General features: G+C 39.6%; 1 protein-coding gene across 1 annotated transcript; it reads left to right on the forward strand.

Annotated features, from left to right (window-relative positions):
* The first annotated feature begins 453 nt into the window (after nucleotides 1-453).
* Nucleotides 454-27885, forward strand: CGRRF1 (cell growth regulator with ring finger domain 1). The gene is made up of 6 exons (XM_052647073.1): nucleotides 454-580; nucleotides 14769-14908; nucleotides 17962-18139; nucleotides 18289-18436; nucleotides 26922-27029; nucleotides 27249-27885. The coding sequence occupies exons 1-6, from the start codon at nucleotides 477-479 to the stop codon at nucleotides 27567-27569; spliced, it is 999 nt and encodes a 332-aa protein (XP_052503033.1). The 5' UTR covers nucleotides 454-476; the 3' UTR covers nucleotides 27570-27885.

The following is a 27885-nucleotide window of genomic DNA, read 5'->3' on the forward strand; positions in this document are numbered from 1 at the left end:
GGCAGGATCTCAGGATTTACGCTCTGTGACGTGGATTTCGGGCTGAGTCTCCTCTCTCTGGCATCAAAACACCCTACCTGAGTCTTGGACGGAGTCCGCACCAATATCTCTTCCGACTTTGCCGCAGAAAACCGTGGACCGCTAGGACAAACAGCCAAAGAATACGCCCGCTGGATATCAAACCCGGGAGCCGGGGGCGGGGCGAGCCTGGGCCCCGCCCCTCGGCGAAGCCGGTAACTCGGCACTGGAGCGGGAGGGGCGGGGCGAGCCCTGCAGGCGACCCCGTGATTGGCACGCAGGCTCCCGCTCCCGGCGAGGCTACCCCTACCTCTAGCCTGCTGGAGTGCTAGGCTAGTGCGGATCTACAAAGTTTGTCCGCTCCGGGGCACCGTAGTGGCTTTTACGCTGGCGGAGAGGGCCCGGCTGAGCTAGGCTGGGCTGGCCGGCAGGAGCCCGGCTCAGCTTAGGAGATCCTGATGGCTGCGGTGTTTCTCGTAACGCTCTATGAGTACTCGCCTCTTTTTTACATCGCGGTGGTCTTTACCTGCTTCATCGTGACCACCGGCCTGGTGTTGGGATGGTAAGAGTCCCCAGGGCTATGGGCAAGTGGCGTCGGGGCGGACAGCCAGGGAGATGAGTAGCAGCGGGCTGCAGGGTGACTGCTGGACTGGGGCTGTCGGAGAGCCAGTGCTCAGGGCTCCCACTGGCTCAGGAGGAAAACAAGGTGGACACCTACCCGCATCACTGCCCTGTATCATCTTCTGATCCCCGTCGCTGCGGGTATCTGGGGATGGTGCAGGATTGAGGTATTTTACCCAGCTTTTTTATAGGTGATAAAGCAGCCAGTAAGGGCTTGGTCTTGGTGTGAGGATAGAGAGGCTGTCCAACAGGCTTCTGTCCGGATCTGGGGCCTACTGTGTGCCCGGAGTGAGCCCGTCATCTGCGGTACAGTCCTCAGACGTGGACAGTAGACCCAGTTGTTCGTTGCTCTTCTGACGTGAACTGAGCACTTGCCGTGAGATCTTCCAGCGTAACTTACAACTGAACTCTGAACCGTTTGAGAATGTATTGGTTTCTACACACATTCCACATCTTTTGAACGGTGAAACTATAAAGACATAATTTTAGAGCTGGAAGAGACCTCAGAGATAAGTTACACTAAGGCATAAGGGCACTTCTCTTATTGGAGACTAGGAGAGTAGACTGTTAGCTCATCCGTGAGCCATTCTAGCTCAGAGATTCTAAAATTTCTCTCTCGAAGAGATGCCATTGTATCATGTTTAGAGTCGTCTTATAGCTAGCTGAAACCATCTTACAGGTCCATCCTTTGAAGAGAGAGACATGAGCTGGATTTTGAAGAGTGAGTATTTTGAAAAAGAAGTGGAGCTAAATGTGTATAGTAGAGAACAGAAGGCATTTTAGAGATTACATGAGCAGAGGGTCAGAGGAGACATGCTAGTGAATAGAGCAGGCTGTGTAATATGAGTTTAAAAATACCCTTTGAGCATGTATATGTGATTACTTTGGGCTTCCCAGGTGGCTCAGTGGTAAAGAATCCACCTGCCAATGCAGGAAACGCAGGAGATGTGGGAGATCTTGGAGGAAGATCCCCTGGGATGGGAGATCCCCTGGAGGAAGAAATGGCAACCCACACCAGTATTCTTGCCTGGAAACTCCCATGGACAGAGGAGCCTGGGGGGCTACAGTCTGTGAGGTTACAAAGAGTTGGATACCACTGAGCAACCGAGCATGCACATGTGATTACTTTAAAGAAAGAACACAAGCTCTTGTCAATTTCTGAAAATATGCCATCTTTAGGAACTAAGTAAAGTTTCTAACATTTTCACACTGCTTTCCACGTTGTCAGCAGTAGATTATGAAAGTCTTTCTTGGTTGGTGGGGGAAGAATAGGACCAATTTTACGCAATCTGATATTCTTGACACATCAGAATTTCTTGCTGTTGTTCATTTCAAGAAAGTTTGTAATTGGAGTTAGGAAGATGTTGTCTAAGTGAGAAGAGATGTCTAAACACAAGATTTTTATTGGCTATACTGTTAATGTCTTCAAGAGTATAATTTTCCTCCATTAAGGAAAATAAGTAACCAGTTGATAATTGCATAATATCCTTAAATTTTAATTTTCAATCAGCCTAATAATTTTAAAATTAATTTTCAGTTGGCCTGATTCAGCTAATTAGAGATTGTAGATGTCTGTCTTTAGTTACGGGAGGAGGAAAACAAGTAAAGACCTATTGATAGTGATGGTGGTGTCTGTAAGTGAAGGGTAGTTCAGAACCTCATGCTGGGGTGGTAAAGAGACAGCCTTTGGAGTCAGACAGGTTCAAATCCTGGCTTTGCCAAATTTGAGACTTGGTTTGAAAAGTTAATGATTATCCAAACACTCCATTTAAGTATGACTTTTCCCTGGTGGCTCAGAGGTTAAAGCGTCTGCTTGCAATGCAGGAGACCCAGGTTCAATCCCTGGGTCAGGAAGATCCCCTGGAGAAGGAAATGGTAACCCACTCCAGCATTCTTGCCTGGAGAATCCCATGGACGGAGAAGCCTGGTAGGCTACAGTCCACAGGGTCGCAAAGAGTCGGACATGACTGAGCAACTTCACTTTCACTTTCTTTACAAGGATGGAGGCCCAGATAGTTGTAGAACTTTGAGAAGTCTGAATTAAGCATGGCTGAGGCCACAAAACTATATAAGTGCCAGTCACTTCCATCCTGATTTGGCCCTAACCAGTCATCTTAAGCTTAATCCAGCCATTCTCTCCATATGGGTTAGCTTTGCCCATGTAGATAACCTTATTATTATTATTTTAAACTAGTGTTTACAGTGAAGGCCATCTAGAGCTCCTCAAAGTAATTTTCTAATAGTACCGCCAGGCAGAAGGCAAATGCATTAATCCACTATGCTTTTTCACTGTGCTTGTCATTTTCTTTAAGCTCCCCCAATATAATTTCTATTGGGCATCTGTCTTCTCTGTCATTGTTCTTACCTCAGTACTGCTTTGCAAAACCCATTGCTTAGTTCCTTTCCCTGTCTTTCGCACTGTGTGGAAGTAGAGAAAGAACAGAACCACCTGACTGTTGGAATCCCAGTAGCAAAGAATAATACAACTGAAAGTATTGAATTTCTGTTTAACTACATGATGGTTTCTGTGAGCTCTAATTCTCAGATTTATCAAGCTCTAGCTATTTTGCCAGGCAGTGTGCAGAAAGGAGGCCAGAGTGCTATATGCATCCTTGAATAGTTTCAGTTAATTCATGACCCTGACTCTGCAGTTGCTCTCTGCTTCCTCTTGACTGCAGATTATTAAGCTATTATCCTTCTGTACTTTGCTTGGTGACTGTGGGGCAGAACCTCTAAAGACCTTTCTTCTTTGGAAGCTCACTGCTTCCATGAGGCTTTGCCAGTAGGGGAAGGGAGCAGAAGGCTAGAGGAGGACAGAAGGACTTGCTGCTTCCTGTTTGATTATTTTCCTCCTCTGTCTCACCACAGCCATGGTGCCTCCCTCTGGCCTTAACAGTGGGTCGCAGTTTATAGTTTTCTACGCTCTTAGAACTAGCCTCATTATACCCCTCCAAAGATTTCAGTACATCTTCCTTAGATCCGAGTCCCAGTTGCTCCGAGGTCTTTCCTCCAAATCTCTAAGCAGTAGGAATCCTCTTCGCTCTGTTCTGTGTCCCGGGAGTGATAGTTGCTTCCCACTGTAACTAATTCTGTGATACTCAGTGTCTCCCTTTTGCCTTTTCAGTTCTTCAACATCTAGCTAACAAATTTTTATATTAAATTATCTGTTAAAATGCTGGTGTGGCTTTGGTCCCTTGATTGGACTGATAAATATTAATATATTGATTAAGAATTTGTTACTCAGAATGGGATCCAGGGGGGAAATCCTTTAAGGATCAGATTTGGGTTTGGTCATTTCTTCAGCTCCTTGCCAATGGGAAATAAGATTCTAGTAATCCATGGTATGGATTGGCATCATGATTAATCAGCTTACTGCCTTTATTTGCTTACAATTAATGATTTCTGAAGCTAAGTGCCTTGGGGGACCAAGTGGCTGAAGTACATGACCGTTATGGCAGCAGTGATACTGCAGAGACTGGGGGAAGGGTGGGATGGTTGCTCGTGGGGCCACTGGAGCACTTGCAGAAAGGAAATGACATGTTCATGTCTTTAAACGCTCAGATCAAGTCAGTCAGAGAATCAGAGTTTTTATGATGCTAAAGCTCTTTACTTCCTGTAGCCACAAAGCTACACAGTTTTAATTGTGCTGGTATTAGAATTACATAGTCCTGTTTAGGACACTGACTAGGAAAGAGTCAGAGCCCTGAAACTTGCAATGGCAATATCTAAATGCAGTTGATAGAGCTGAGAATCTTGAAACCGCAGTCACTCTGTGTGTGCCTCCCTTGTCGATGGAAGCAGCTTGCTTTCCATGTCTGAGAAAACTGGGCCTTCTCTTGCTTGAAGATCCTGTAATACCTCTCTTAGGGCAGCTGCTTTGCAAACGGTGTCTATACTCAAAACCTTCCTCTGTAACCATTTGTCGCTAGGCCCAGATCTCTTCATGTTCCACAGAACAGGGACAAAAACCTGACCTAGTTAGAAAGAACCAAGCCTCTAAAAGAATAACAAAAGTTGGCTAATTTGTATCCATGCGAATTTGGGAAGTATGTGTGGGAATGAAGTGTAAATAGATTAGGGCAAGGAGGATAGAATGTAACAGTGGATCAAGTTACATTTATTGATCTGGATGTATTCTTAAAAAATTCTGACTTTTAAGTGTTAACTTGTATATGGTTGACTGAAACTTGGACTAAGAGCTGCCCTATATTTAATAAAGTTGAGATGCTAGAACTTTCCTGGCATAATGAAGAGGAAATCTGGAGGCTTAGGAAAATAGGAATATTGGACTGGATTTCTTATGTGCCACCTGCACACCTACCTCTGACTGCATCCTTCAGCATGACCTGGAAGACACATTTCACAAGGGCGCTAAGGAGAGACTGGTGGCCTTAAACATCTCTGGTGCCTGTCCACTGTAGGGCTTTTATGATGTGGGAGATGCTGCCATTCGGGTGGACCTCCTGATCTGAAGTGAAGTGACAACACATAACCACAAGAGTCAACGTGGACTTCTGTCCCCTAACGGGCAGTGGAGGACAATGCAGAGAATGATTTGGCCCACAAGGATCCAGTGGCTAATGGATTAGCGCGTCCTTAGGAATAAAATAGAGAGGTGGCTTCCTAAGTCCTACATCAAGTACACAGAATGAGAAACTCCAGGCTGGAACTAGAAACCTGACTTGTCATAGTGAGGAGTTATGACCTTTGGCGTACTTTTCAAATCTAAGTCAATCCATAGAGCTGGAGCCCCTGCTTCACGGTGAGGTCAGGTCCCCTTGAGGAAGGTCTCTGTCTCCTGAGTACTGCCCCAAGGGCACTGTGAATCTTCCGTCAGGTCTTCTTAAAGTCTGTTGTCTCTCAGCTGCAGACGCACTCTCTCTGTACTCTGCTTTTGATTCTGGAGCTGGGACTTTGCAAAGCTATTTCTCTTATGCTAGTTTGCTCCCTGTTAGGCTCTGCCCGTTCAGTTCAGTCGCTCAGTTGTATCCGACTCTTTGCGACCCTGTGGACTGCAGCATGCCAGGCTTCCCTATCCATCACCAACTCACAGAGCTTACTCAAACTCATGTCCATCGAGTCGGTGATGCCATCCAACCATCTCATCCTAGAAAGAGTCTGGAAGGCTAGTAAAGGAGGAAGGGACTTCCTGTTAACCATTTGCTTCCTTTTCCTGGTCTGCATTCCTGCACTACTGGCATCACCCTGGCCTGTGAAGCAGCAGTTTATTTTAGTTTTCAACTTTTCCTCACACCAAGAATCAGGCTTAATGCACTCCTTCAGAAATCAGTACCAGCTGGCCAGCACTCCTACTACAGAGGTCTGGATCCAGCTCTGGGGGATTCCTTCTCCCAGCTTCTAGCTGTAGTAATCCCCACGCTTCCTTTTGTTTCCTTAGCCTTAGGATGGATAACTGCTTCTTGCTGGGATACCTTAGTGTCCCCTTCTTGCCTTGACTGTCCTCCAGTACTTGGTTAATAATTCTTTATATTAAATTCTTTTCTAAAATGTTGATGTGGTTTTCTGTCTCCTGCCAACCCTGCCTGAGATACTGACCTTGACTGTTTCTTATCTCACGTGTCGAATGCAGCAGGTTGTGTGTGTGTGTGTGATGAGGTTGGTGATGAGGTGCATGTTCAGTTGCTTCAATCATACAACCCCACGGACTGTAGCCCACCAGGCTCCTCTGTCCATGGGATTCTTCGGTCAAGAATACCAGAGTGGGTTGCCATGCCCTCCTCCAAAGGATCTTCCCAACCCAGGAATCGAACCTGTGTCTCCTGCATTGCAGATGGATTCTTTATCCACTGAGCCATTGCGGAATCCCTCTTGGGAAAAGAATATAACATTATTTTGTATTTGCTTAGGGTACAAGATATGTGACACTTCTGCTGGGAAAGAAATTCCTTGGAACAATTTAGAAGAAAAAACTTTTAGAAATGGCATTTCAGACCTTAATAGGGACTTAAGATAACTTATTCTAACCCTTCTTTTTACAGTTAAAGGCACAGAATTTTAGAGATTGAATACCTTGACTCAAATTTGCTCAGGCACAACCCTCCTCCTCTCCAAGGATTTCCCCATGAAAGTTTTTTATTGATATATCCTGACCCAGTGGGCCAGTGTGCAAGATGTCACAGAAGAGAAGCGCCCTCACCCCCAGATTAACAGCTAAGTTTTCTAACTGGCTTTAGCACTCAAGTCTGAAGGAGTGATAAATGTGTTTACTTTCGGAACTTGAAACTTTCTCCTCAAAGTAACTTTTATTCATGAGGGACTCTGTGAGACTCCAACAAGAAAAGGAGGTCAGTTCTATTGATTCAGCAGCTGACAGGAAGCTTAGGAAGTGTGTACAGGGTAAGACAGTGGATGGGCACTATGAAAAAGCATGGACTGAATCGGAAGTCCCCAGGTTACCACTGTGCTGGAAGTTTAAGCAGTATGAAAGTGCAGCAAACACTTTAGAAATGGGAAAAACTGGAATTATTGAAAATTCCAGGAGGATTAAGTATGAAATTATAATAGTAAAAACATTGGAAAATTCTCTCCCTCTCTCTCTTTAGAAAGTTCTCTTAATGGAAATAAAAAGGTGGTGGCGGGGGGGGGGGGGCTGGATTTATATAAAAGAGAAAGTAGTGAATGTTAAGAAACATTTATTTAGTTAGCATTCCATTATTAAGAGTTGTCAAAATGACTTGGAGTGGAAAAAAATAAAAATGCAATTTGATTGAAAAGAAAATTTGTCAGTTTTATATTTTACTATTTCTTCTAAAATTGTGCCAGCTATGATCTGATACCACATATCAATGTCTTTATTGTAATTTGATTGAAAAGAAAATTTGTCAGTTTTATATTTCAGTATATCTTCTAAAATCATATCAGCCATGATCTGATACCAGGCATCAATGTCTTTATTCAGATTTTTGACTAAAAATGTGGAAAAGACCAGATGTAAGGATGGTGGCCAGAGGCCCATACATTACCAGGTCTAAATACTAGTATTTTACAGAACCAATTGTCAACACCAATTATGAATTATGAATTGTCAACACCAATTATGAATAGCCAGTCTCCAGTGTTTAACCTTATTCTAAATCATTTCTGCATGTTACCTTTGAGTAATACATTGAAGCTAGAAATATTGGCCCACATCAAATAAGTTTAAACTGTGGAAGTTGTGGAAATTTTGTGCAAAAAGAGCAAATTCATCATAGGTCATGTATATGAAAAGGTTGAGGATTATTCTAGGCTGAAAGCTCGACATGTGTCACCAGGGTGTCTGCTGACGTGATCTTAGACTCATTAAGCATAATGTTTAGGACAAGAGATGTGGTCGGGCTATGATGTCACTCTGTCACACAGTGAATTCTGCTCACCTAGCCCCCTGTTTTCCCCTCAAAGCATGAGGATATCAGGGGAACAGGGCTGGCAAAGTCAAATAAGGACCCAGCGCCTTGACTAAGCCCTGGCCACTCTAGCTATGCTTTACTGACTCCTCTAAGGGGATAGGAATGTGAAAATGTCTGAGATTTTAATTTAGAAGTGTAGCAGTGTTAAGACATAATTCATATAAAGCAGTAATGAAAAGTCAAACAGCAAAAACATCAACCTTAAAGGAAAAGATTAATAGCTTTTAAATTAAGAACCCTGTTCATCCAAAGATACCATTATGTATGTGAAAAAGCAAGGTATAGAGGGGCTGAAGATACATGCAAGTAAAAAACTAATATTCATACCATATAAAGAATTTTCTATAAACAAGACAAATGAAGACAAACTAGTAGAAAAGTAGGGAAAGGATATGAAAGGGCTTTCCCAAAAGAGGATATCCAAGTAGCAATAAACATAAAAAGTGCTCCATATCATTAGTCTTCAAGAAAATATAAATTAAAACCATAATTCAGCACCACCATACACCTACCAAGATGGCTAACAATGTTTTGGCAAGGATATGGAGCAAAGGGGGACCTCATTCATTGCTGGTGGAGTATAACTCTATATGGTTCTGTAACCATATAGAATAGTTGTTAACATTATCCTCCAAAGTTAAAGCACAGACCTTTTGGTCAAGAGACTCTGTTCCTAAGAGGAATGCATTTACATATATACATTGAGAACCTGTTATGGAAATATTCATATAAGCAATATTCCTAATGGCCAAAATGTGAGAACAACTGAAATGTCCATTAAGAGTAGAATGTGTAAGCAGATCATGGCATATTTTTGCAATAGAATACTATATAGCCACAACAGTGCGGTAAGTATGGATGCAAAAATGAATCTTCAATGCAATGTGATAAAATAGGAAATAAAAGTATACACAGCATGCTTCCACCTATATAAAAGTTCAAAAACAGGTAAACTATAGTACTTGAGGTCAAGATAGAGAAGGAAGGGGTAGTACATGGGAGGTGACACAGGAGACTTTCTGAGGATATTGTTTGGTTCTTAACTTGAATAACAATTATTTTGTTATTCAAAAAAGTACTTTGTGTACCTTTTTATAGGTATGTTATCCTTTGCAATAAAAAGGTTATATCAGATAAAAAGGCTGAATATTGAGCAACATAACAACAATTTTAAAAGACGTTAAATCAAGGACTGAAAATGTAGACCCGAGATTAAGCATGAGGGAAAGAAATTAAAAATCTAGAGAAAGGAATTTCTTTTAATAATAGATGTACTTTGCCAACTGTTGATGTGATGTTGTGCCAAGCAGCCTTGGGTAGGCATGCTTAAAGAGAAGCAGCATTTACATGTCAAATTATTTGTTTCATTCTGAGGTGTATAGGCACAGAGCAGATATGGTATAACCTCTAACTATTGATTTATGTAAATATTTGGAGAAATATTTTTATATTAAAAGCAGATACATTATGAAATATAAAAAGCTTTTCACAAAGGAATATCATGCTCACAGTGGGCTGCTTCCAGACATTTCCCTAAAGCTTTGCCTTTTGGAGTTTCTGGCTCTTATACCTTAAAGCGTTCTTTAATTGAAATTTTTAGGCACAGGGTTATAAAATACCCGAAATACAGTACTTGAACCTACAGTAGAAATGAACATGATGAGATCTAAATTCTCACTTTTACTGCTGGTAATGTAGTTAGAGTCAGGCAGTGTGGGTAAAGAAAAAAAATGGTGGGATGAGTTAGGGAGAATTAAATAATGAGGAAGGGGCCAGAATTATTGCAAAATTCAGACTTAAATTGAAGAAAATAGGGAAAACCACTAGACCATTTAGGTATGACCTAAGTCAAATCCCTTATGATTATACAGTGAAAGTGACAAATAGATTCAAGGAATTAGATCTGATAGACCGAGTGCCTGAAGAACTATGGATTGAACAGGAGGCGGTGATCAAAACCATCCCCCAAGAAAAAGAAATACTAAAAGGCAAAATGGTTGTCTGAGGAGGCCATACAAATAGCTGAGAAAAGCAGAGAAGCTAAAGCCAGAGGAGAAAAGGAAAGATATACCCAACTGAATGCAGTTCCAAAGAACAGCAAGGAGAGATAAGAAAGCCTTCCTAAGTGATTGATGCAAAGAAATAGAGGAAAATAGAATAGGAAAGACTAGAGATCTCTTCAAGAAAATTAGAGATACCAAGAGAACATTTCATGCAAAATGGGCAAAATAAAGGACAGAAATGGTATGGACCTAACAGAAGCAGAAGATATTAAGAAGAGGTGGCAAGAATATACAGAACTATACAAAAGAGATCTTAATGACCCAGATAAGCACAATGGTGTGATCACTCACCTAGAGCCAGACATCCTGGAGTGTGAAGTCAAGTGGGCCTTAGGAACTGGATGTGGAACAACAGACTGGTTCCAAATTGGGAAAGGAGTACGTCAAGGCTGTATATTGTCCCCCTGCTTGTTTAACTTATATGCAGAGTACATCATGAGAAACACTGGGCTGGAGGAAGCACAAGCTGGAATCAATATTGCTGGAAGAAATATCAATCACCTCAGATATGCAGATGATACCACCCTTATGGCAGAAAGCGAAGAAGAACTTGATGAAAGTAAAGAGGAGAGTGAAAAAGCTGGGTAAAACTCAACATTCAAAAGATTAAGATCATGGCACCTGGTTTCATCACTTCATGGCAAATAGATGGGGAAATAGTGGAAACAGTGACAGACTTTATTTTCTTGGGTTCCAGAATCACTGCAGATGGTGACTGCAGCCATGAAAGTAAAAGACGCTTGGTCCTTGGAAGAAAAGCTAGGACCAACCTAGACAGGATATTAAAAAGCAGAGATGTTACTTTGCTGACAAAGAGTCTTCTAGTTAAAGCTATGATTTTTCCAGTAGTGATTTATGGATGTGAGAGTTGAACCGTAAAGAAAACTGAGCACCAAAGAATTGTTGCTTTTGAACTGAGAAGACTCTTGAGAATCCCTTGGACAGCAAGGAGATTCAACCAGTCCATCCTAAAGGAAATCAGTCCTGAATATTCATTGGAAGAACTAATGTGAAGCTGAAGCACAATACTCTGGCCACCTGGTGAAGAACTGATTCATTTGAAAAGACTCTGATGCTGGGAAAGATTGAGGGCAGGAGGAGAAGGGGATGACAGAGGATAAGAGATGGTTGGATGGCATCACCAACTCAATGGACATGAGTTTGAGCAAGCTCTGGGAGTTGGTGACGGACAGGGAAGCCCGGCATGCTGCAATCCATGGGGTCACGACTGAGTGACTGAACTGAACTGATGTGTAGAGTGGTTTTTTTCCTTTGCTTTTTTTCACTCTATAGGATGTAAGTAAGAAAGAGAAGGTGTTTTGACTGTCACAGGAAGATTATATCTTGTGTCCTACCACTTCACATGCCTGACTTGACCTCTAAAGGGCCTTGGGGCAACAATGAGCAGTGAAGTCAAAAGCGGTGGGGTAACTGATTCTGAGGATCAAAGAGAAGTTACTGGATTTATGTTTTCTCTCTGCCAACCCATAAGTCCACTCCATCATCAAGATTACCGTTGCAAGCACTTCCATAATGCCAAGCCCTGTTATAAACATTTACAGGTGGCGAAACAGTTACATAGAGTTGGAGTAATTGCTTAAGGACACATGGCTGTTAAATATCTTGTTCCTTACTTTAGGAGGAAAGCAGTTTTTAATTAAGTATGATGTTAGCTATACTTTTTTTTATTGCCACCCTTTATCAGGTTAAGTTCTTTTTCCACATTTCTAGTTTCCCGATGGTACTTATTGGACTAGACATTGGATTTTAGCAAACACTTTTTCTGCATGTATTGAGTGTATTTTCTGTATTGAAAAGATTGTATGGTTTTCCTTTTTTAGTTTGTTAATATGGTGTATTATATTATATTTCTAATGTAATGTTAAGCCAGCCTTGCATTCTTGAGATAAACCTTGCATTCTTGAATATTAACCTTATATACTGTTGGATTTAATTTGCTAAAATTTTGTTAAGGATTTTTATATTTATGTTCCTGAGAGATATTTGTTTGCAGTTTTCTTGTGTTGTCTCTTCCCTTCCTCTCCAGACTTCAGTTACGTGTATATTAGACTGCTTGAACTTTTCCCTCAGCTCGCTGATGTTTTGGTTTTTTGTTCAGCCTTTTTTCTTTTGTGTTTCATATTGGATAACTTCTGTTGCTATATCTTCACATATACTAATCTTTTGTCCTGTGATATCTGTGGTTGTTTAGTTGCTATGCTGTGTCTGACTCTTTGTAACCCCAGGGACTGTAGGCTGCCAGGCTCCTCTGTCCATGGGATTTCCCAGGCAAGAATACTGGAGTGGGTTGCCATTTCCTTCTCTCGGTATCTTCCTGAACCAAGGATCAAACCTGTGTCTTCTGCATTGGCAGGTGGATTCTTTACCACTGAGCCACCTGGGGTGTCTACGCTAATCCCATCCAGTGTATTTTTCATTTTCAGAGATGGCTTGGAATCTTTTCTGTATCATCCTTGACTCTATACTGTAGCACAATCTTTACTTATTTTCTTGACACGTGGAGTATGGTGATAACAATTGATACCCTTGTCTACTCATCCTAATATCTATCCCATCCCTGGGATCTATTAATACTAATTCCAGTATCTGTCCCATCCCTGGGATCTATTCATTAGTTTCTCTGCTCATTCTGGGTCATATTTTCCTGCTTCTTTGCCTGCCTGTGAAGTTTTATTAAACGCTAAACATTGTGAATTTTACCTTAGTGGGTGTTAGATATTTTGTATTCATATGAATATTCTTGAACTTTGTTTTGGGATTTAGTTAACTTACCTGGAATGCTTTGATCTGTTAGAGACTTGCTTTTTAGCTCTTTAAGGCAGGAATAGAACAAGCTTATCCAACGTTCTATAAAATTAGAATCATCTGGAGTGAAATTTTGTTCCATTTGCTAATTTTACTGGCTTTCTCTTAGTATTAGAGTTAGGATTTTGAAATTTTAGCTTGCAGCCTGGATTTTAGTGGAAGTCCCCTGCCCCCTTCCTTTGTCCTCATCCTTGCTGTTTAACCAGATTCCTAGACCCCCTCAGGAAGGACTGGGTCTTACAATGACAATTCTGTTCCATATTGATATTGCCCTAACCCAGTTCCTGGATTCAAGGTGTGAACCTGGCTCTGGCCTTTGTCTTGAGTGGACAACCTGTAAGGCCCTCTATCTGTGAGAAGGCTTAGTTGCCACTGCCTGCTGCCAGACTCAGAACATATCAAACCATGGTATCAGTCTTACTCATTACTTTATTTTTTCTTTTCAGATGCATAAAGATCCATCTTTTAACTCAGCTATGACTCTTTTATTTTATTAAAACTTATTAATTAACATTTTCAAACATACAGAAAACTTAAAAGAATACATAGTGAACACACATATACCCATCGCTTAGGTTCTACAATCAACAATTTATTATAATGTCTTTATTACATATGTATCTATCCATCCATTCCTCTATCTACCCATCAGTTCATGTTAATTTCTTGAAACTTCAAAGTAAGTTTGTACTCTTCATCTATAAGTATTAAAGCATTGCATATTGCTATCTAGAGTTGAATATTTGTTTTTGTTTGTAGTTATTTTATTTTCTTTTGAAGTAATATACAGCGAAATGTACAAATCTTAAATGTTATCAAACATATGTATGCAACTCAAACCTCAACCAAGATACATGACTTTATCATCACCAGATAGTTTGCTCACGCCCTTTCTCAATCAGTTCACACTGCTCTCCCCTAGAAGCAGCCATTGTTCTGTTTTTTATTTCTACCATAGATTAGTTTTCCCTACTGTAGGCTTTCCTATTATGGAGTCATAGAGCATGCACTTTTTTATGTAAGGCTTCTCTAGCACAGTATGTTTTTGAGAATTATCCACCTGGTTGTTTCCTTTTCATTGTTGAGTGGTAGTATTGCTTTGTTTAAACAGTGACTAAACCACTATTTGTTTACTCATTTCAGTGGGCTCCTTTTGATTTTTCTTTTTCTTAATATGTCACTGCTAAGTGTTTGGAGAGAAAACAGTGTATTAAAGTAACTACGCTATCTTAAACTAAAGTCCCCCGGTTTAACTAATGTGTTTTCATTTTTAGTTGTTTTGTTTAAACTGAGTAAACTTATCTTCTTTCTACCATTATAAGGAATTGAATTTATGCGTTCCATTTTCCCTCTAAGTTTGTTCTTTATCACATTTTTACATGAAATTTAAAAGTAGAGAATATGTTATATTAACGAAGGGCTATATTTAGTGTTTAAAATTCTTTTGTCCCTTAAATAATATCAAATAGTCTACATATTAAATATATATTTACTTTTTATATCATTTAGAAGTTCAGTAATTCTATCATATTTTTGCTATTGTATTAGGTACATTTTGGTTATAATCATGGAACTCCTTTGTAATCAACAATAATTAACAATAGAAATCTTTGTTTTCAGGAGTATGTTGATTCAGCCAGGTGAACAATATATTCCAATTCTATGGAATATCTAATCTCTCTTAATTTTGGATTACTTCTTCAATATAATGTAAATTTTCTGATACTTAGGTTAAAAGGAGTAACTAACAAAATACAAAATACTTTACATATCACAGAAAGTATCAGTATTTGTTAAAGTTATGCTTTATTTTGTTTTTACCTTTCTTCAGGTTTGGTTGGGATGTTCCAGTAATTCTGAGAAATTCAGAAGAGACCCAGTTCAACACAAGAGTTTTCAAAAAACAAATGAGACAAGTCAAGAATCCTTTTGGCTTAGAGATCACCAATCCATCTTCAGCTTCAATTACAAGTTGGTGGCTATTTTCCAAAGATTTTTCTCTTTCTGTGACCCTTTCTTAGCCCTTTAATTTTCTTTCTCTATTGCTTTCTCTTCCTCAGACCCAGCAAACATTTGTTGAGCACCTATTCTGTTCTAGGAGCTATGCTGCATACCTGAGACACAACAACTAGTAATTCACAAATCTTGCAACTAGTAAATGAAGGCATTTATACGAGAAGGATAAAGTGTCACAGGAGTTAATAAGAGACATCTTTTTAGGATGCTATGCCATTTTCATTGGTCTTCAGTGTAGAGAGAAAAGCAAAGCAATGGAGGAGAAGTAGAGCTAATTAACGTTGCTACCCTCCTGAAGAACAACCATCATTTCATCTGAAATTCTGGTATTTTGATATTAAATGGTAACAATATGTGGTAGTAACAATACATGGTAGTTGTTTGTTTCTGTACTTGGGAAGATAAATTGTCTGCAAGATTATCTAGGAAAGTAAAGTGAAGTAGCTCAGTCGTGTCTGACTCTTTGCAACCCCCGTGGACTATAGCCTACCAGGCTCTTCCGTCCATGGGATTCTCCAGGCAAGGATACTGGAGTGGTTTGCCATTTCCTTCTCCAGGGATCTTCCTGACCCAGGGATTGAACCCGGGTCTCCCGCATTGCAGGCAGACACTTTACTGTCTGGGCCACCAGGGAAGCCCATTATCTAGGAAACACTGGAGTAAACGAAAGAAAGGGTTAAGTTTCAGGAGGTGTATGCAGGAAAAGCTTCATAAAGAGAAATGTTCTGTCTGTCTCTTATTTTTCTTTTCTTCCCCTACCCACTTTCTTTCTTTTCTTTTTTTTTTTAGAGTCTTGAGATAAGTATGTGTTTATTTAGGGAGGTTGGAAGAACTTCTAGGTAGAAGGAGAAGCATGAGCATAGCACTGAGATATAAGCAGAAAAATATGTTAGAGAAGCAGTAAGTAGTTTGTTGGGCTTCCCTGGTGGCTCAGACTGTAAAGAATCTGCCTGCAGTGTGGGAGACCTGGGTTCAATCCCTGGGTTGGGAAGATCCCCTGGAGAAGAGAATGGTAACCCACTCCAGTACTTTTGCCTGGAGAATTCCATGGACAGAGGAGCCTGGCTGGCTACAGTCCATGGGTCACAAAGAGTCGGTAGTATATACAGATATTATGATATGACTCAATTCTTTTTAAAGAGTCATAGTACTTCATTATAAAGTGTTCCATATTTTATTCATTTAATCTCTTTGTGTGGCTTTCAGCATTTTGATATAACCACCCGCTCCAGTGTTCTTGCCTGGAGAATCCCAGGGACGGGGGAGCCTGGTGGGCTGCCATCTATGGGGTCGCACAGAGTCAGACACGACTGAAGCGACTTAGCAGCAGCAGCAGCAGCAGCAGCGCTATAAACATATATCTTTTCATATTTTTGCTAGTAATATATTAAGAAATTCTTTTCTAGGTTCCATTTTTTCCTTTTTCTACTTTTTTTTTTAATATGCCTTTTCTGTTTTTTCCTCTCCTGTCTACCTCCAGATTTTTTATCTTGCTTCATGTAGTGTGGTTCTTAGGTGAAACAGAGGAAAATATGTGTGATTTTAATATATGTATGTAATTTGTATTAATGGAATGTTTTTCTTCAGCTGCTTAATAGCTAGTTGAAAAACATAGCTAATTGAATTTTCTATTCTTGAATCAATACCTGATGTTTGGAATTATATAAAAATTTGAAATCAAATTCTGTTCCAATTACCTATGTGAAATTCCTGCCAATTAAGATTTTTGCTTAACTATGATTAAAAATTGCTCTATGTTGCTGCTACTGTACATATTCAGAATCTGAGCCTGTGTGTACATGCTACTAAACTGAGAAGAAAAATGAAAAACTCAGTTTTTGATGTCCTCTAGATCATCTGCTTGTGTCTATGTAGCTCCTTCCCCAAGGAGATCAACCCTTTAAGAAATAGATAATGCATCAATAAAAATTCCTATTTACAAACAACAGAAATGATTCCAATAAAAGGACATTGCATAGTTTACAGAATTGCCAGTAGGTTTGGAGAGCCAGAATCAGATACCAAAGCTGTTCAGCCAGGAACAATGACCAAAACCATGCCCTTTTGCTCTGGTAAGTATGCCGTGGCCACTGAGCACTAGACGTTGCAGCTTGCACTGTCAACAGTATGAGAAGTGAATGTTGCTGCCCTTGAACTTGATATTGCTATAACTGCCATGGGCAAGGGGAAAAAAATCATACAGCTGGCATACAGTCCTATGTAAGTGTTAATAGGTAAAACTACAGAAGATAGTTGTATGTGCATAAAGCAATTACTCTCCAATAAAAAAACTTAAATTTAGAAAAGATAATTGTATGTTCACTTATAACTTATATAATAAGGTTTACTTAATCAGGTTTACTTAAATTATAATATCTTTTATTATGCTGAAAGCAAATAAGTGAGGGCAATAAGCAAATGAGTGAGGGCATCACTGTCAACCCTCCATGTTTTGGAATCTCCACTCTTTCCTCATATTTTGCGTATTACATGGGACATTAATTGGATGACAAGAATATATTACTGTTGTCACTGAGTGTGTTCGTATTAATACAGCTCAATTTCTTTTTAATGTTTTTTCTATTCTGCTGATCATCTCGTGGCCCCCATGGGTTGTACACCTGCACTTTGGGAGACAGCTCTATTAGTTCTCGTAGTGAGGATTATATATACTGTTAGAGCGGTAGGTTATCAATAGTGAACTATATTTCAGTCTTTTAAATCCGTGTGGGCAGAGTCTTGAAGTCACAAAAAAAATTATAACTTCCAAGGCTAAGTATGAAATATTACTGAGAGCACTTCAAAATTGTATAGACATTGAAGTTTTTATATCTTTTGTTTCAGAGACCATTTCCTTCATTTATAGACACATACCCTTTAATGAGTTCCTTTAACTGCCATCAGCCTGGCCAGTATCCAAACGGAAGCTTTTGTTACTCACTGTGTATAATTGTGATAGAAATTACATTAGGTAATTTTCTTCTCTTTGTCTCATTTGTTTTCTACAGCTGGCATAACTTTGGCAACAGATTGCCTTGAAGATAGCCTCCTTACATGTTACTGGGGGTGCAGTGTCCAAAAATTACATGAAGCTCTGCAGAAGCACTTTTGTTGCTTCCGAATAAGCACTCCGCGAGCATTAGAAGATGCTCTGTATAGTGAATATCTCTATCAAGAGCAGTATTTGTATCCTTTTATTTGATACATCCATTAGCACATGAAAATTTTAGACTTAAAACTTTCTATGAATAATAATGCATTGCTAAGTTTTTACTCCTTTTGGTATATTGTATTTCTTGGTTATAGTGGCAATTTACCTTTACATCTTCAAAAAGTATTAAAAAGGATAGCAAAGAAGAAATATATTGCCAGTTACCAAGAGATACTAAAATTGAAGACTTTGGTACAGTGCCGAGATCTCGCTATCCTTTGGTAGCGCTATTGACCCTAGCTGATAAGGATGACCGAGAAATTTATGACATTGTAAGTAATTTTAAAATTCTGGAAGCATTACTTTGAAGTGATTTGATTGATGGGTCTTAATTATTTGGTGAGCTAGAATAAGATTTATTTTCATTTCTGTGGCCTGGACACATTTTTCTTGGAAAATGAACGTACGGGAAGTACTCCTGTAAGAGTTTTTTTGTGTGTATTGCTTCTTCAGAGTGTGACTTGTGGTTTCCCATATGGGTTGCAGGAATATGATTATATTTAGAAAATAAAAGACAGAGTTGAATTATGTTAATTTCCTCATTCTGTATTCTGTCGTATTTGCCACATAGAAGAAGGCTATTAGGGAGAATGTTTATTCCTGGCATTTTTAGCACCAGATAAATAACTATTGTAATGATCTGAAGGGCTCCATTTTAAGACTGTCCACTCTTTTCTCTGCGTGCTTGCAGTCATCTTGTTTCCATCACAGCCCCTGTTGCACCTACATCTTAGATGTCTTTGGTCCCTATATTTTCAGTAATTATTGTAATCATCTTTTCTCATTATGTGCTATTTCTTTAGTCCAGTCAGTTCAGTCAGTTCAGTCACTTAGTCGTGTCCGACTCTTTGCGACCCCATGAATCGCAGCACGCCAGGCCTCCCTGTCCATCACCAACTCCCGAAGTTCACTCAGACTCACGTCCATCGAGTCAGTGATGCCATCCAGCCATCTCATCCTCTGTCGTCCCCTTCTCCTCCTGCCCCCAATCCCTCCCAGCATCAAAGTCTTTTCCAGTGAGTCAACTCTTCGCATGAGGTGGCCAAAGTACTGGAGTTTCAGCTTTAGCATCATTCCTTCCAAAGAAATCCCAGGGTTGATCTCCTTCAGAATGGACTGGTTGGATCTCCTTGCAGTCCAAGGGACTCTCAAGAGTCTTCTCCAACACCACAGTTCAATAGCATCAATTCTTCAGCGCTCAGCCTTCTTCACAGTCCAACTCTCACATCCATACATGACCACAGGAAAAACCATAGCCTTGACTAGACGGACCTTAGTTGGCAAAGTAATGTCTCTGCTCTTGAATATGCTATCTAGGTTGGTCATAACTTATCTTCCAAGGAGAAAGAGTCTTTTAATTTCATGGCTGCAGTCACCATCTGCACTGATTTTGGAGCCCAGAAAAATAAAGTCTGACACTGTTTCCACTGTTTCCCCATCTATTTCCCATGAAGTGATGGGACCAGATGCCATGATCTTCATTTTCTGAATGTTGAGCTTGAAGCCAACTTTTTCACCCTCCTCTTTCACTTTCGTCAAGAGGCTTTTTAGTTTCTCTTCACTTTCTGCCATAAGGGTGGTGTCATCTGCGTATCTGAGGTGATTGATATTTCTCCCGGCAATCTTGATTCCAGCTGGTGTTTCTTCCAGCCCAGCGTTTCTCATGGTGTACTCTGCATAGAAGTTAAATAAGCAGGGTGACAATATACAGCCTTGACATACTCCTTTTCCTATTTAGAACCAGTCTGTTGTTTCATGTCCAGTTCTAACTGTTGCTTCCTGACCTGCATACAGATTTCTCAAGAGGCAGGTCAGGTGGTCTGAGATTCCCATCTCTCTCAGCATTTTCCACAGTTTATTGTGATCCACACAGTCAAAGGCTTTGGCATAGTCAATAAAGCAGAAATAGATGTTTTTCTGGAACTCTCTTGCTTTTTCCATGATCCAGCAGATGTTGGCAATTTGATCTCTGGTTCCTCTGCCTTTTCTAAAACCAGCTTGAACATCAGGAAGTTCACGGTTCACGTATTGCTGAAGCCTGGCTTGGAGAATTTTGAGGATTACTTTACTAGCATGTGAGATGAGTGCAATTGTGTGGTAGTTTGAGCATTCTTTGGCATTGCCTTTCTTTGGGATTGGAATGAAAACTGACCTTTTCCAGTCCTGTGGCCACTGCTGAGTTTTCCAAAATTGCTGGCATATCGAGTGCAGCACTTTCACAGCATCATCTTTCAGGATTTGAAACAGCTCAACTGGAATTCCATCACCTCCACTAGCTTTGTTCGTAGTGATGCTTTCTAAGGCCCACTTGACTTCACATTCCAGGATGTCTGGCTCTAGATGAGTGATCACACCATCGTGATTATCAGGGTTGTGAAGATCTTTTTTGTACAGTTCTTCCGTGTATTCTTGCCACCTCTTCTTAATATCTTCTGCTTCCATTAGGTCCATACCATTTCTGTCCTTTATCGAGCCTATCTTTGCATGAAATGTTCCCTTGGTATCTCTAATTTTCTTGAAGAGATCTCTAGTCTTTCCAATTTGTTTTCCTCTATTTCTTTGCATTGATCACTGAAGAAGGCTTTCTTATCTCTTCTTGCTATTCTTTGGAACTCTGCATTCAGATGCTTATGTCTTTCCTTTTCTCCTTTGCTTTTCACCTCTCTTCTTTTCACAGCTATTTGTAAGGCCTCCCCAGACAGCCATTTTGCTTTTTGCATTTCTTTTCCATGGGGATGGTTTTGATCCCTGTCTCCTGTACAATGTCACGAACCTCATTCCATAGTTCATCAGGCACTCTATCTATCAGATCTAGGCCCTTAAATCTATTTCTCACTTCCACTATATAATCATAAGGGATTTGATTTAGGTCATACCTGAATGGTCTAGCGGTTTTCCCTACTTTCTTCAATTTAAGTCTGAATTTGGTAATAAGGAGTTCATGATCTGAGCCACAGTCAGCTCCTGGTCTTGTTTTTGTTGACTGTATAGAGCTTCTCCATTTTTGGCTGCAAAGAATATAATCAATCTGATTTTGGTGTTGACCATCTGGTGATGTCCATGTGTAGAGTCTTCTCTTGTGTTGTTGGAAGAGGGTGTTCGCTATGACCAGGGCATTTTCTTGGCAAAACTCTATTAGTCTTTGCCCTACTTCATTCCGCATTCCAAGGCCAAATTTGCCTGTTACTCCAGGTGTTTCTTGACTTCCTACTTTTGCATTCCAGGCCCCTATAATGAAAAGGACATCTTTTTTGGGTGTTAGTTGTAAAAGGTCTTGTAGGTCTTCATAGAACTGTTCAACTTCAGCTTCTTCAGCATTACTGGTTGGGGCATAGACTTGGATAACTGTGATATTGAATGGTTTGCCTTGGAAACGAACAGAGATCATTCTGTCATTTTTGAGATTGCATCTAAGTACTGCATTTCAGACTCTTTTGTTGACCGTGATGGCTACTCCATTTCTTCTGAGGGATTCCTGCCCACAGTAGTAGATATAATGGTCATCTGAGTTAAATTCACCCATTCCAGTCCATTTTAGTTTGCTGATTCCTAGAATGCCGACGTTCCCCCTTGCCATCTCTTGTTTGACCACTTCCAATTTGCCTTGATTCATGGACCTGACATTCCAGGTTCCTATGCAATATTGCTCTTTACAGCATCGGACCTTGCTTCTATCACCAGTCACATCCACAGCTGGGTATTGTTTTTGCTTTGGCTCCATCCCTTCATTCTTTCTGGAGTTATTTCTCCACTAATCTCCAGTAGGATATTGGGCACCTACTGACCTGGGGAGTTCCTCTTTCAGTATCCTATCATTTTGCCTTTTCATACTGTTCATGGGGTTCTCAAGGCAAGAATACTGAAGTGGTTTGCCATTCCCTTCTCCAGTGGACCACAGTTTAGTCCAGTAGTTTATCCCGATTAGGAAGATAAAAGCATGTTAGAGACCTAAAAGGCCCTGAGCCTGACATTCCTCTAAGTACAGTAGAAGCTTGTGGTGCATGAAATAAACTTTTGGTAAAATCTTATCATGATGAGAATGCCTTTATAACCAATTTGCTACTTTTCTGAAGTGCTTGAAATAGATATATTGATTAATACAGATATGGTAACTTTTTTATGACACTTTGTAACATACAAAGTACATTCACCACCAGTAACTTATGTATTCCTTCCAACAACCTTGTATGTTAGGGCAAATATCCTTCTTATAAACACTGAAAGAGTTTGAAGAAAAATCCCAGCCATTCACGAAATAAGAGATGGAACCAGGGCTTGATTTTGAGCCTTTGTAGTCCTGTGCCAGCATCCTTTGGTTTAGCAGGATTACCTCCATGAAACAAGCATGCATTGAGCTTTGGAACGTGCAGACCCTAACTGGGAGATGTAGACCCTTCTCAGTGTAGTTATGCCTGTGTAGTTTTTTGGAAGGGGGATATTAATTTGAAGTTCCACTGACCTGAAGTCAGTTTGTTTTTTCCAAATAAAAGTCATACTAACCAGTTTATTTCCAGGACCTAACAGTACCTAGAATTCAATGGGTACTCAGTAAATTTGTTCAGTGAAAAAAAAAAAAAAAAAAAGTCATACCAATCAATGTTAGCGAGCCACTTACAGCCCCACAGCTAAGCTCCTGGATAGTCTACAGAAGAGCTCTTGTCTCTGTCTCCCTTCGTGCTCCTGTGGCCCTCCTCTCTTCTCCACTGAAGGAAATAAGATGTGCTGAGGTGGGTGCTTCGTATTTCCAGCCTTTCTGTCCTTTACCCCGCCTACCTGGGCAAGATAGCCCTTCTCTCTCCACCATGTCCCCCCGCCCCCCATCTCTTCTAAGCTCCCCTATTACTGGTGACAGGTCACACCTGTCACCTTCTTCTCAGCTTCCCTTGTGGTTCCTTTCCCCCTCACTGCTGCTGCTCTTTGTCAACATGAATTCTCAAACTCTTCCTTATTTTCTAACTTTCCTCCTCCATCTAAACAGAGGAGTATGTGTGTGTGTGTGTGTGTGTGTGTGTGTGTGTGGTGAAATACATATAAAACTGACCATTTTAACCACTTCTCAGTGTAAAGTTCAGTGGCATTGTAAATGGGGAAAGATTTGCTCTCACACCCCTGGTCCAACTGGAGTGAAGTCTCCTGGCCCTGTAGTGCTCGGGGGAGGCTTATTCCCACAGGGCAGCTGGGTACTGGCTCTATGGGTCAGCCATCCTGTTCTCTCTTTCTTTGTACCTACCTGCCTGGGTCCTTCTCTGTCCTCTGTTCTTATCAGCAGGCTCCCTCCTTTCCTTCCTGTTAATCCTAGCTTCTCCATCTCTTATCTCTCAGTTCAGTTCAGTTCAGTCGCTCAGTCGTGTCCGACTCTTTGCAGTCCCATGAATTGCAGCATGCCAGGCCTCCCTGTCCATCACCAACTCCCGAAGTTCACTCAGACTCACGTCCATTGAGTCAGTGATGCCATCCAGCCATCTCATCCTCTGTTGTCCCCTTCCCCTCCTGCCCTCAATCCCTCCCAGCATCAAAGTCTTTTCCAATGAGTCAACTCTTCGCATGAGGTGGCCAAAGTACTGGAGTTTCAGCTTCAGCATCATTCCTTCCAAAGAACACCCAGGGCTGATCTCCTTTAGGATGGACTGGTTAGACCTCCTTGCAGTCCAAGGGACTCCCAAGAGTCTTCTCCAACACCACAGTTCAAAAGCATCAATTCTTCGGTGCTCAGCTTTCTTCACAGTCCAACTGTCACATCCATACATGACCACTGGAAAAACCATAGCCTTGGCTAGATGGACCTTTGTTGGCAAAGTAATGTCTCTGCTTTTGAATATGCTATCTATGTTGGTCATAACTTTTCTTCCAAGGAGTAAGCGTCTTTTAATACACCCTTTACCCAGATCTAATTGTTAACATTTGCCCCATTTTCATTACTTGCCCATATGTATATGTATATATGGGCTTACGTGCTGGCTCAGTGGTAAAGCATCCACCTACCAATGCAGGAGATGCAGGTTTGATCCCTGGGTTGGGAAGATCTGCTGGAGAAGAAAATAGCAACCCACTCCAGTATTCTTGCCATAATCAGAGGAGCCTGATGGGCTAGAGTCCATAAGTTTGCAGAATAGTCAGACATGACTTGGTGGCTAAAAACACCAACAAACAACATGTATGTGTATGTATATATATATTTTAATGAATCGAGAATAAGTTGTATACATGATGATTCTTTACATCCAAGTACTTCAGTGTGTGTTTCCTAATAATAAGTGTCTTCTCTTAAGTAACTTTGATGTAGTTATCTACTTTATAAATCTAACATTGATACAATACTTTATCCAATCTATTACCTGCATTCCAATTTGTCAGCCTATCTAACAGTATTGTTTACAACATGTCTTTCCTTCCAGTACATATTGTAGTTTAGAGTCAAAAATTATGTTTGTCATGTATTTTTAACCTACTTTAACCTGAAACATTTCCATAGCCTTTTTTTTGTCTTTTATGACATTAGCATTTTTGAGGAATACAGTCACATGCACACACTGTTTTTGTAAAACAGGACATTCCTCATTTTGTCTGATGTTTCATCATGATTAGATTGAAGTTAAGCATTTTCAGCCAGTGTACCAGGCAGGTGATAATGTTTGCTTTTCAGAGCATTGCCTATAGAAGATTGGGAGGTTCTTTTCCCTCATTGGCGATGTTAATTTTGATCTCTCAGTCAAGGTATTATCTAATTTCCCATTGTTTCCTTTTTTTTTTTCTCCCTTCCTTGCAAATAATAGGCAGTGTGTGAAAAGGCACTGTAAGACCATACAAATATCTTGTTCTTTATCAAAATCTCCCCTTGGATTTAATATCCATTAATGATTCTTATCAGAGTTCATCTTCACCATGATGGTTGCAAAATGATTATTTTCCAGCTTCAGCCCTGCATTCAGCCCTCTGCCTTCTATTACAAGTAAGAGACCTCTGATTTATCTCTTTAATTATCTATTTGTTATCTCACAGCTTCATAAATTCCTTTTCCTCCCAGTGGTTTATAATTCATTACTGAATTTGATTATTTAAGTCCTCAAACTACCCTTTCCTTATTTCCTACCCCAAACTGAGGATTTATCGTCAAAAACAGTGTCCATAAACTCCTCGGATTAGTTCTCGCAAAAGTAAAAAACCTACGTAAAGAGGTATACTCAGATGATGCTTTCATCCCCAAGTTCATTGTTTTCTGGCTTATCCTTCCTATGTTTCTTATTCTAATGGTAAGAAAATATAGATATCTATCTATTTTCATTGTCCCTTCTTTCTTATGTAAAAAGTAGGAAACACTACACTATGCATGTTCTCACTTTTTTTACTTTATATCTCCTGGAAATCACTCCAGATCAGTTCATAGAGATCTTCCTCATTTTTTTTTTTAAAACAGCTGCCTAGCACTGTATTGTATGTAGGGTATATATGCATTAATGCCATAGTTATTTGACCAATCTCCTGTGGTTGGACATTCAGGTGGTTTCCAGTATTCTGTAATAACAAATAATCTTGCACTGGATAATTTGTGTGTCTGTAGTTTAATATTGGTGAGGTTATGTGGTTGAAGGCTAAGTAAATGAGGGTCATCGTGTTACCTACTGCCAAATTCCCCTCCAATGGAGTTGTTCCTTTGGAATTGTATTTTTTTTAAAAACACATTTCCTCCAGGAGTATATGATGGTTTCTCCATAGAGTGTACTGATAAGCTATTCAATTTTTGTTAATCTGATGAGCAAGAAATGATATCTCAGTGAAGTTTCAATTTGCATTTATCATATTATAAGTGAAACTGAACATCTTTTAATATGGCTAAGGACCATGTTTTATCTTTCTGTAAATTATCTGTTCATGTCTTTGCCCTATTTCTCTATAGAATTTTTATTCACTTTTTCTTCAATTTTTTAAAAGTTCTTTATAAGTTAAGGAGATTAACTTATATCTGTGATATATATTGTGAATATGTATTTCAACTTGTCATATGTCCTCTGACTTTACTTAATAGTGTTTTATGTCATGCAAATTTTACTTTTTTATGTAGTTATATTTGTCATATTTATCTGCCTCTAGGTTGGAGTCATAGAAAGTCTTTTTCTACACTGGAACTATAAAGAAATTCATGTTTTTTCCCTAGTACTTGTATAGTTTTATTTTTTACAATTATGCTTCTAATTTTGTTTTCCCAAACAGCTATCCAGTTGCCCCAGTACTTTTTATTATTACAAAGACTCTCTTTGTTTAGTTATTTAAAATGTAACCTTTATATTTGCATATATGGTTAAGTCTGTTTGTGGACTGTTTATTCTGTTCCACCCAGCTATCTTTTCGTGTGCCAGTACCACACTGTTTTAATTTTAGAGGCTTTGTAGTGTGCTTTAAAATTTTAGAGGCTTTGTAGTATGTTTTAACATCTGACTGAACTTAGTCCCTCTCATAGCTTTCTTTCCAGTATTTTCCTAGCTCTTACGTTTTATTTTAATTGTAGAGTCAACTCATGTAGCTATATGAAAAACTAATTGCTATTTTTGTTGGGATGACATTAAATTTGTGAATTTGAGGATAAGTAAAGTAACTCTGGCAAAATATATATAACTGGGTTCTAGTGATTATGATTTAAGGATATTACTATAAGTTTTCTAATTTATCAACCTCTTATTTTTATTTGAGAAATATTTTTCTCATATCTGTGAAATAATATAAGGAAATCAAATACTGACTGGTGTTCAATTTCTGTTTTAGATTTCCATGGTGTCAGTAATTCATATTCCTGATAAGACTTATAAACTCTCCTGTAGGATATTATATCAATATTTACTCCTAGCTCAAGGTCAATTTCATGATCTTAAGGTAAGTTGTACCCTCTAGTCTTACTTTTGTCTTTTCTGTTTGCAGAGTTTCAGAGAATGACTATTATAAGGAGATAATAATATTTTCAGTTACTTATCATAGAAGTTAACTTTTATTGGATTTGCTAGTTCATATGTTTTTAGCAGCTCTTATAACCCCTGTATTTGAAGCATAATTGTCATTTGTAATTATTTTTACATTTGTTTCTTTGATTTTCAGCAACTTTTCATGTCTGCAAATAATAATTCTACTCCCTCCAGTGATTCTTCTCCAGAAGAAAAAAACACAGACCGAAGTTTGCTAGAAAAGGCAGGACTATCTGAAAGTGAAGTGGAGCCTCCAGAAGAGAATAGCAAGGACTGTGTGGTTTGCCAGAATGGGACTGTGAACTGGGTGCTCCTGCCATGTAGACACACGTGCTTGTGTGATGGCTGTGTTAAGTATTTTCAGCAGTGCCCAATGTGTAGGCAGTTCGTTCAGGAATCTTTTGCACTTTGCAGTCAAAAAGAGCAAGATAAAGACAAACTGAAAAGTCTCTGAGGATGTTATAACAACCGAAAAGTACACTTCCCACTGAAGATGCAAACTGCATTCTTGGAATTAATCATAACATGGAATCTACAGTATTAACCATCAGTGAAAATTCTATTTTAACTTCATATTTGTACGATACATGGATGGCGAAAATTAATTATTCCTTGCTGTTCAGTATGGCAAATACTGAACTTCCACTCTGTGTCAATGCATAAAAACCTATTCAACCTCTTGTGAAGAACGTAAACATTTGGCCTTTTATCAGCTAGAGGATTTCATGTAATATCAATTAGAAAAATTCTGAAAAGCAATCCACCTAAAA

This window comes from Budorcas taxicolor, chromosome 10 (assembly GCF_023091745.1).
Source record: "Budorcas taxicolor isolate Tak-1 chromosome 10, Takin1.1, whole genome shotgun sequence".
Taxonomy (NCBI): Eukaryota; Metazoa; Chordata; class Mammalia; order Artiodactyla; family Bovidae; genus Budorcas; species Budorcas taxicolor.

Coding starts and splice junctions, on each gene's coding strand:
- CGRRF1 (XM_052647073.1), top strand. CDS start 477: ATGGCTGCGGTGTTTCTCGTAACGCTCTATGAGTACTCGCCTCTTTTT. Junction 18,437..26,921: donor ACCGAGAAATTTATGACATT/GTAAGTAATTTT, acceptor TTTCTGTTTTAG/ATTTCCATGGTGTCAGTAAT. Junction 27,030..27,248: donor GTCAATTTCATGATCTTAAG/GTAAGTTGTACC, acceptor TTTGATTTTCAG/CAACTTTTCATGTCTGCAAA.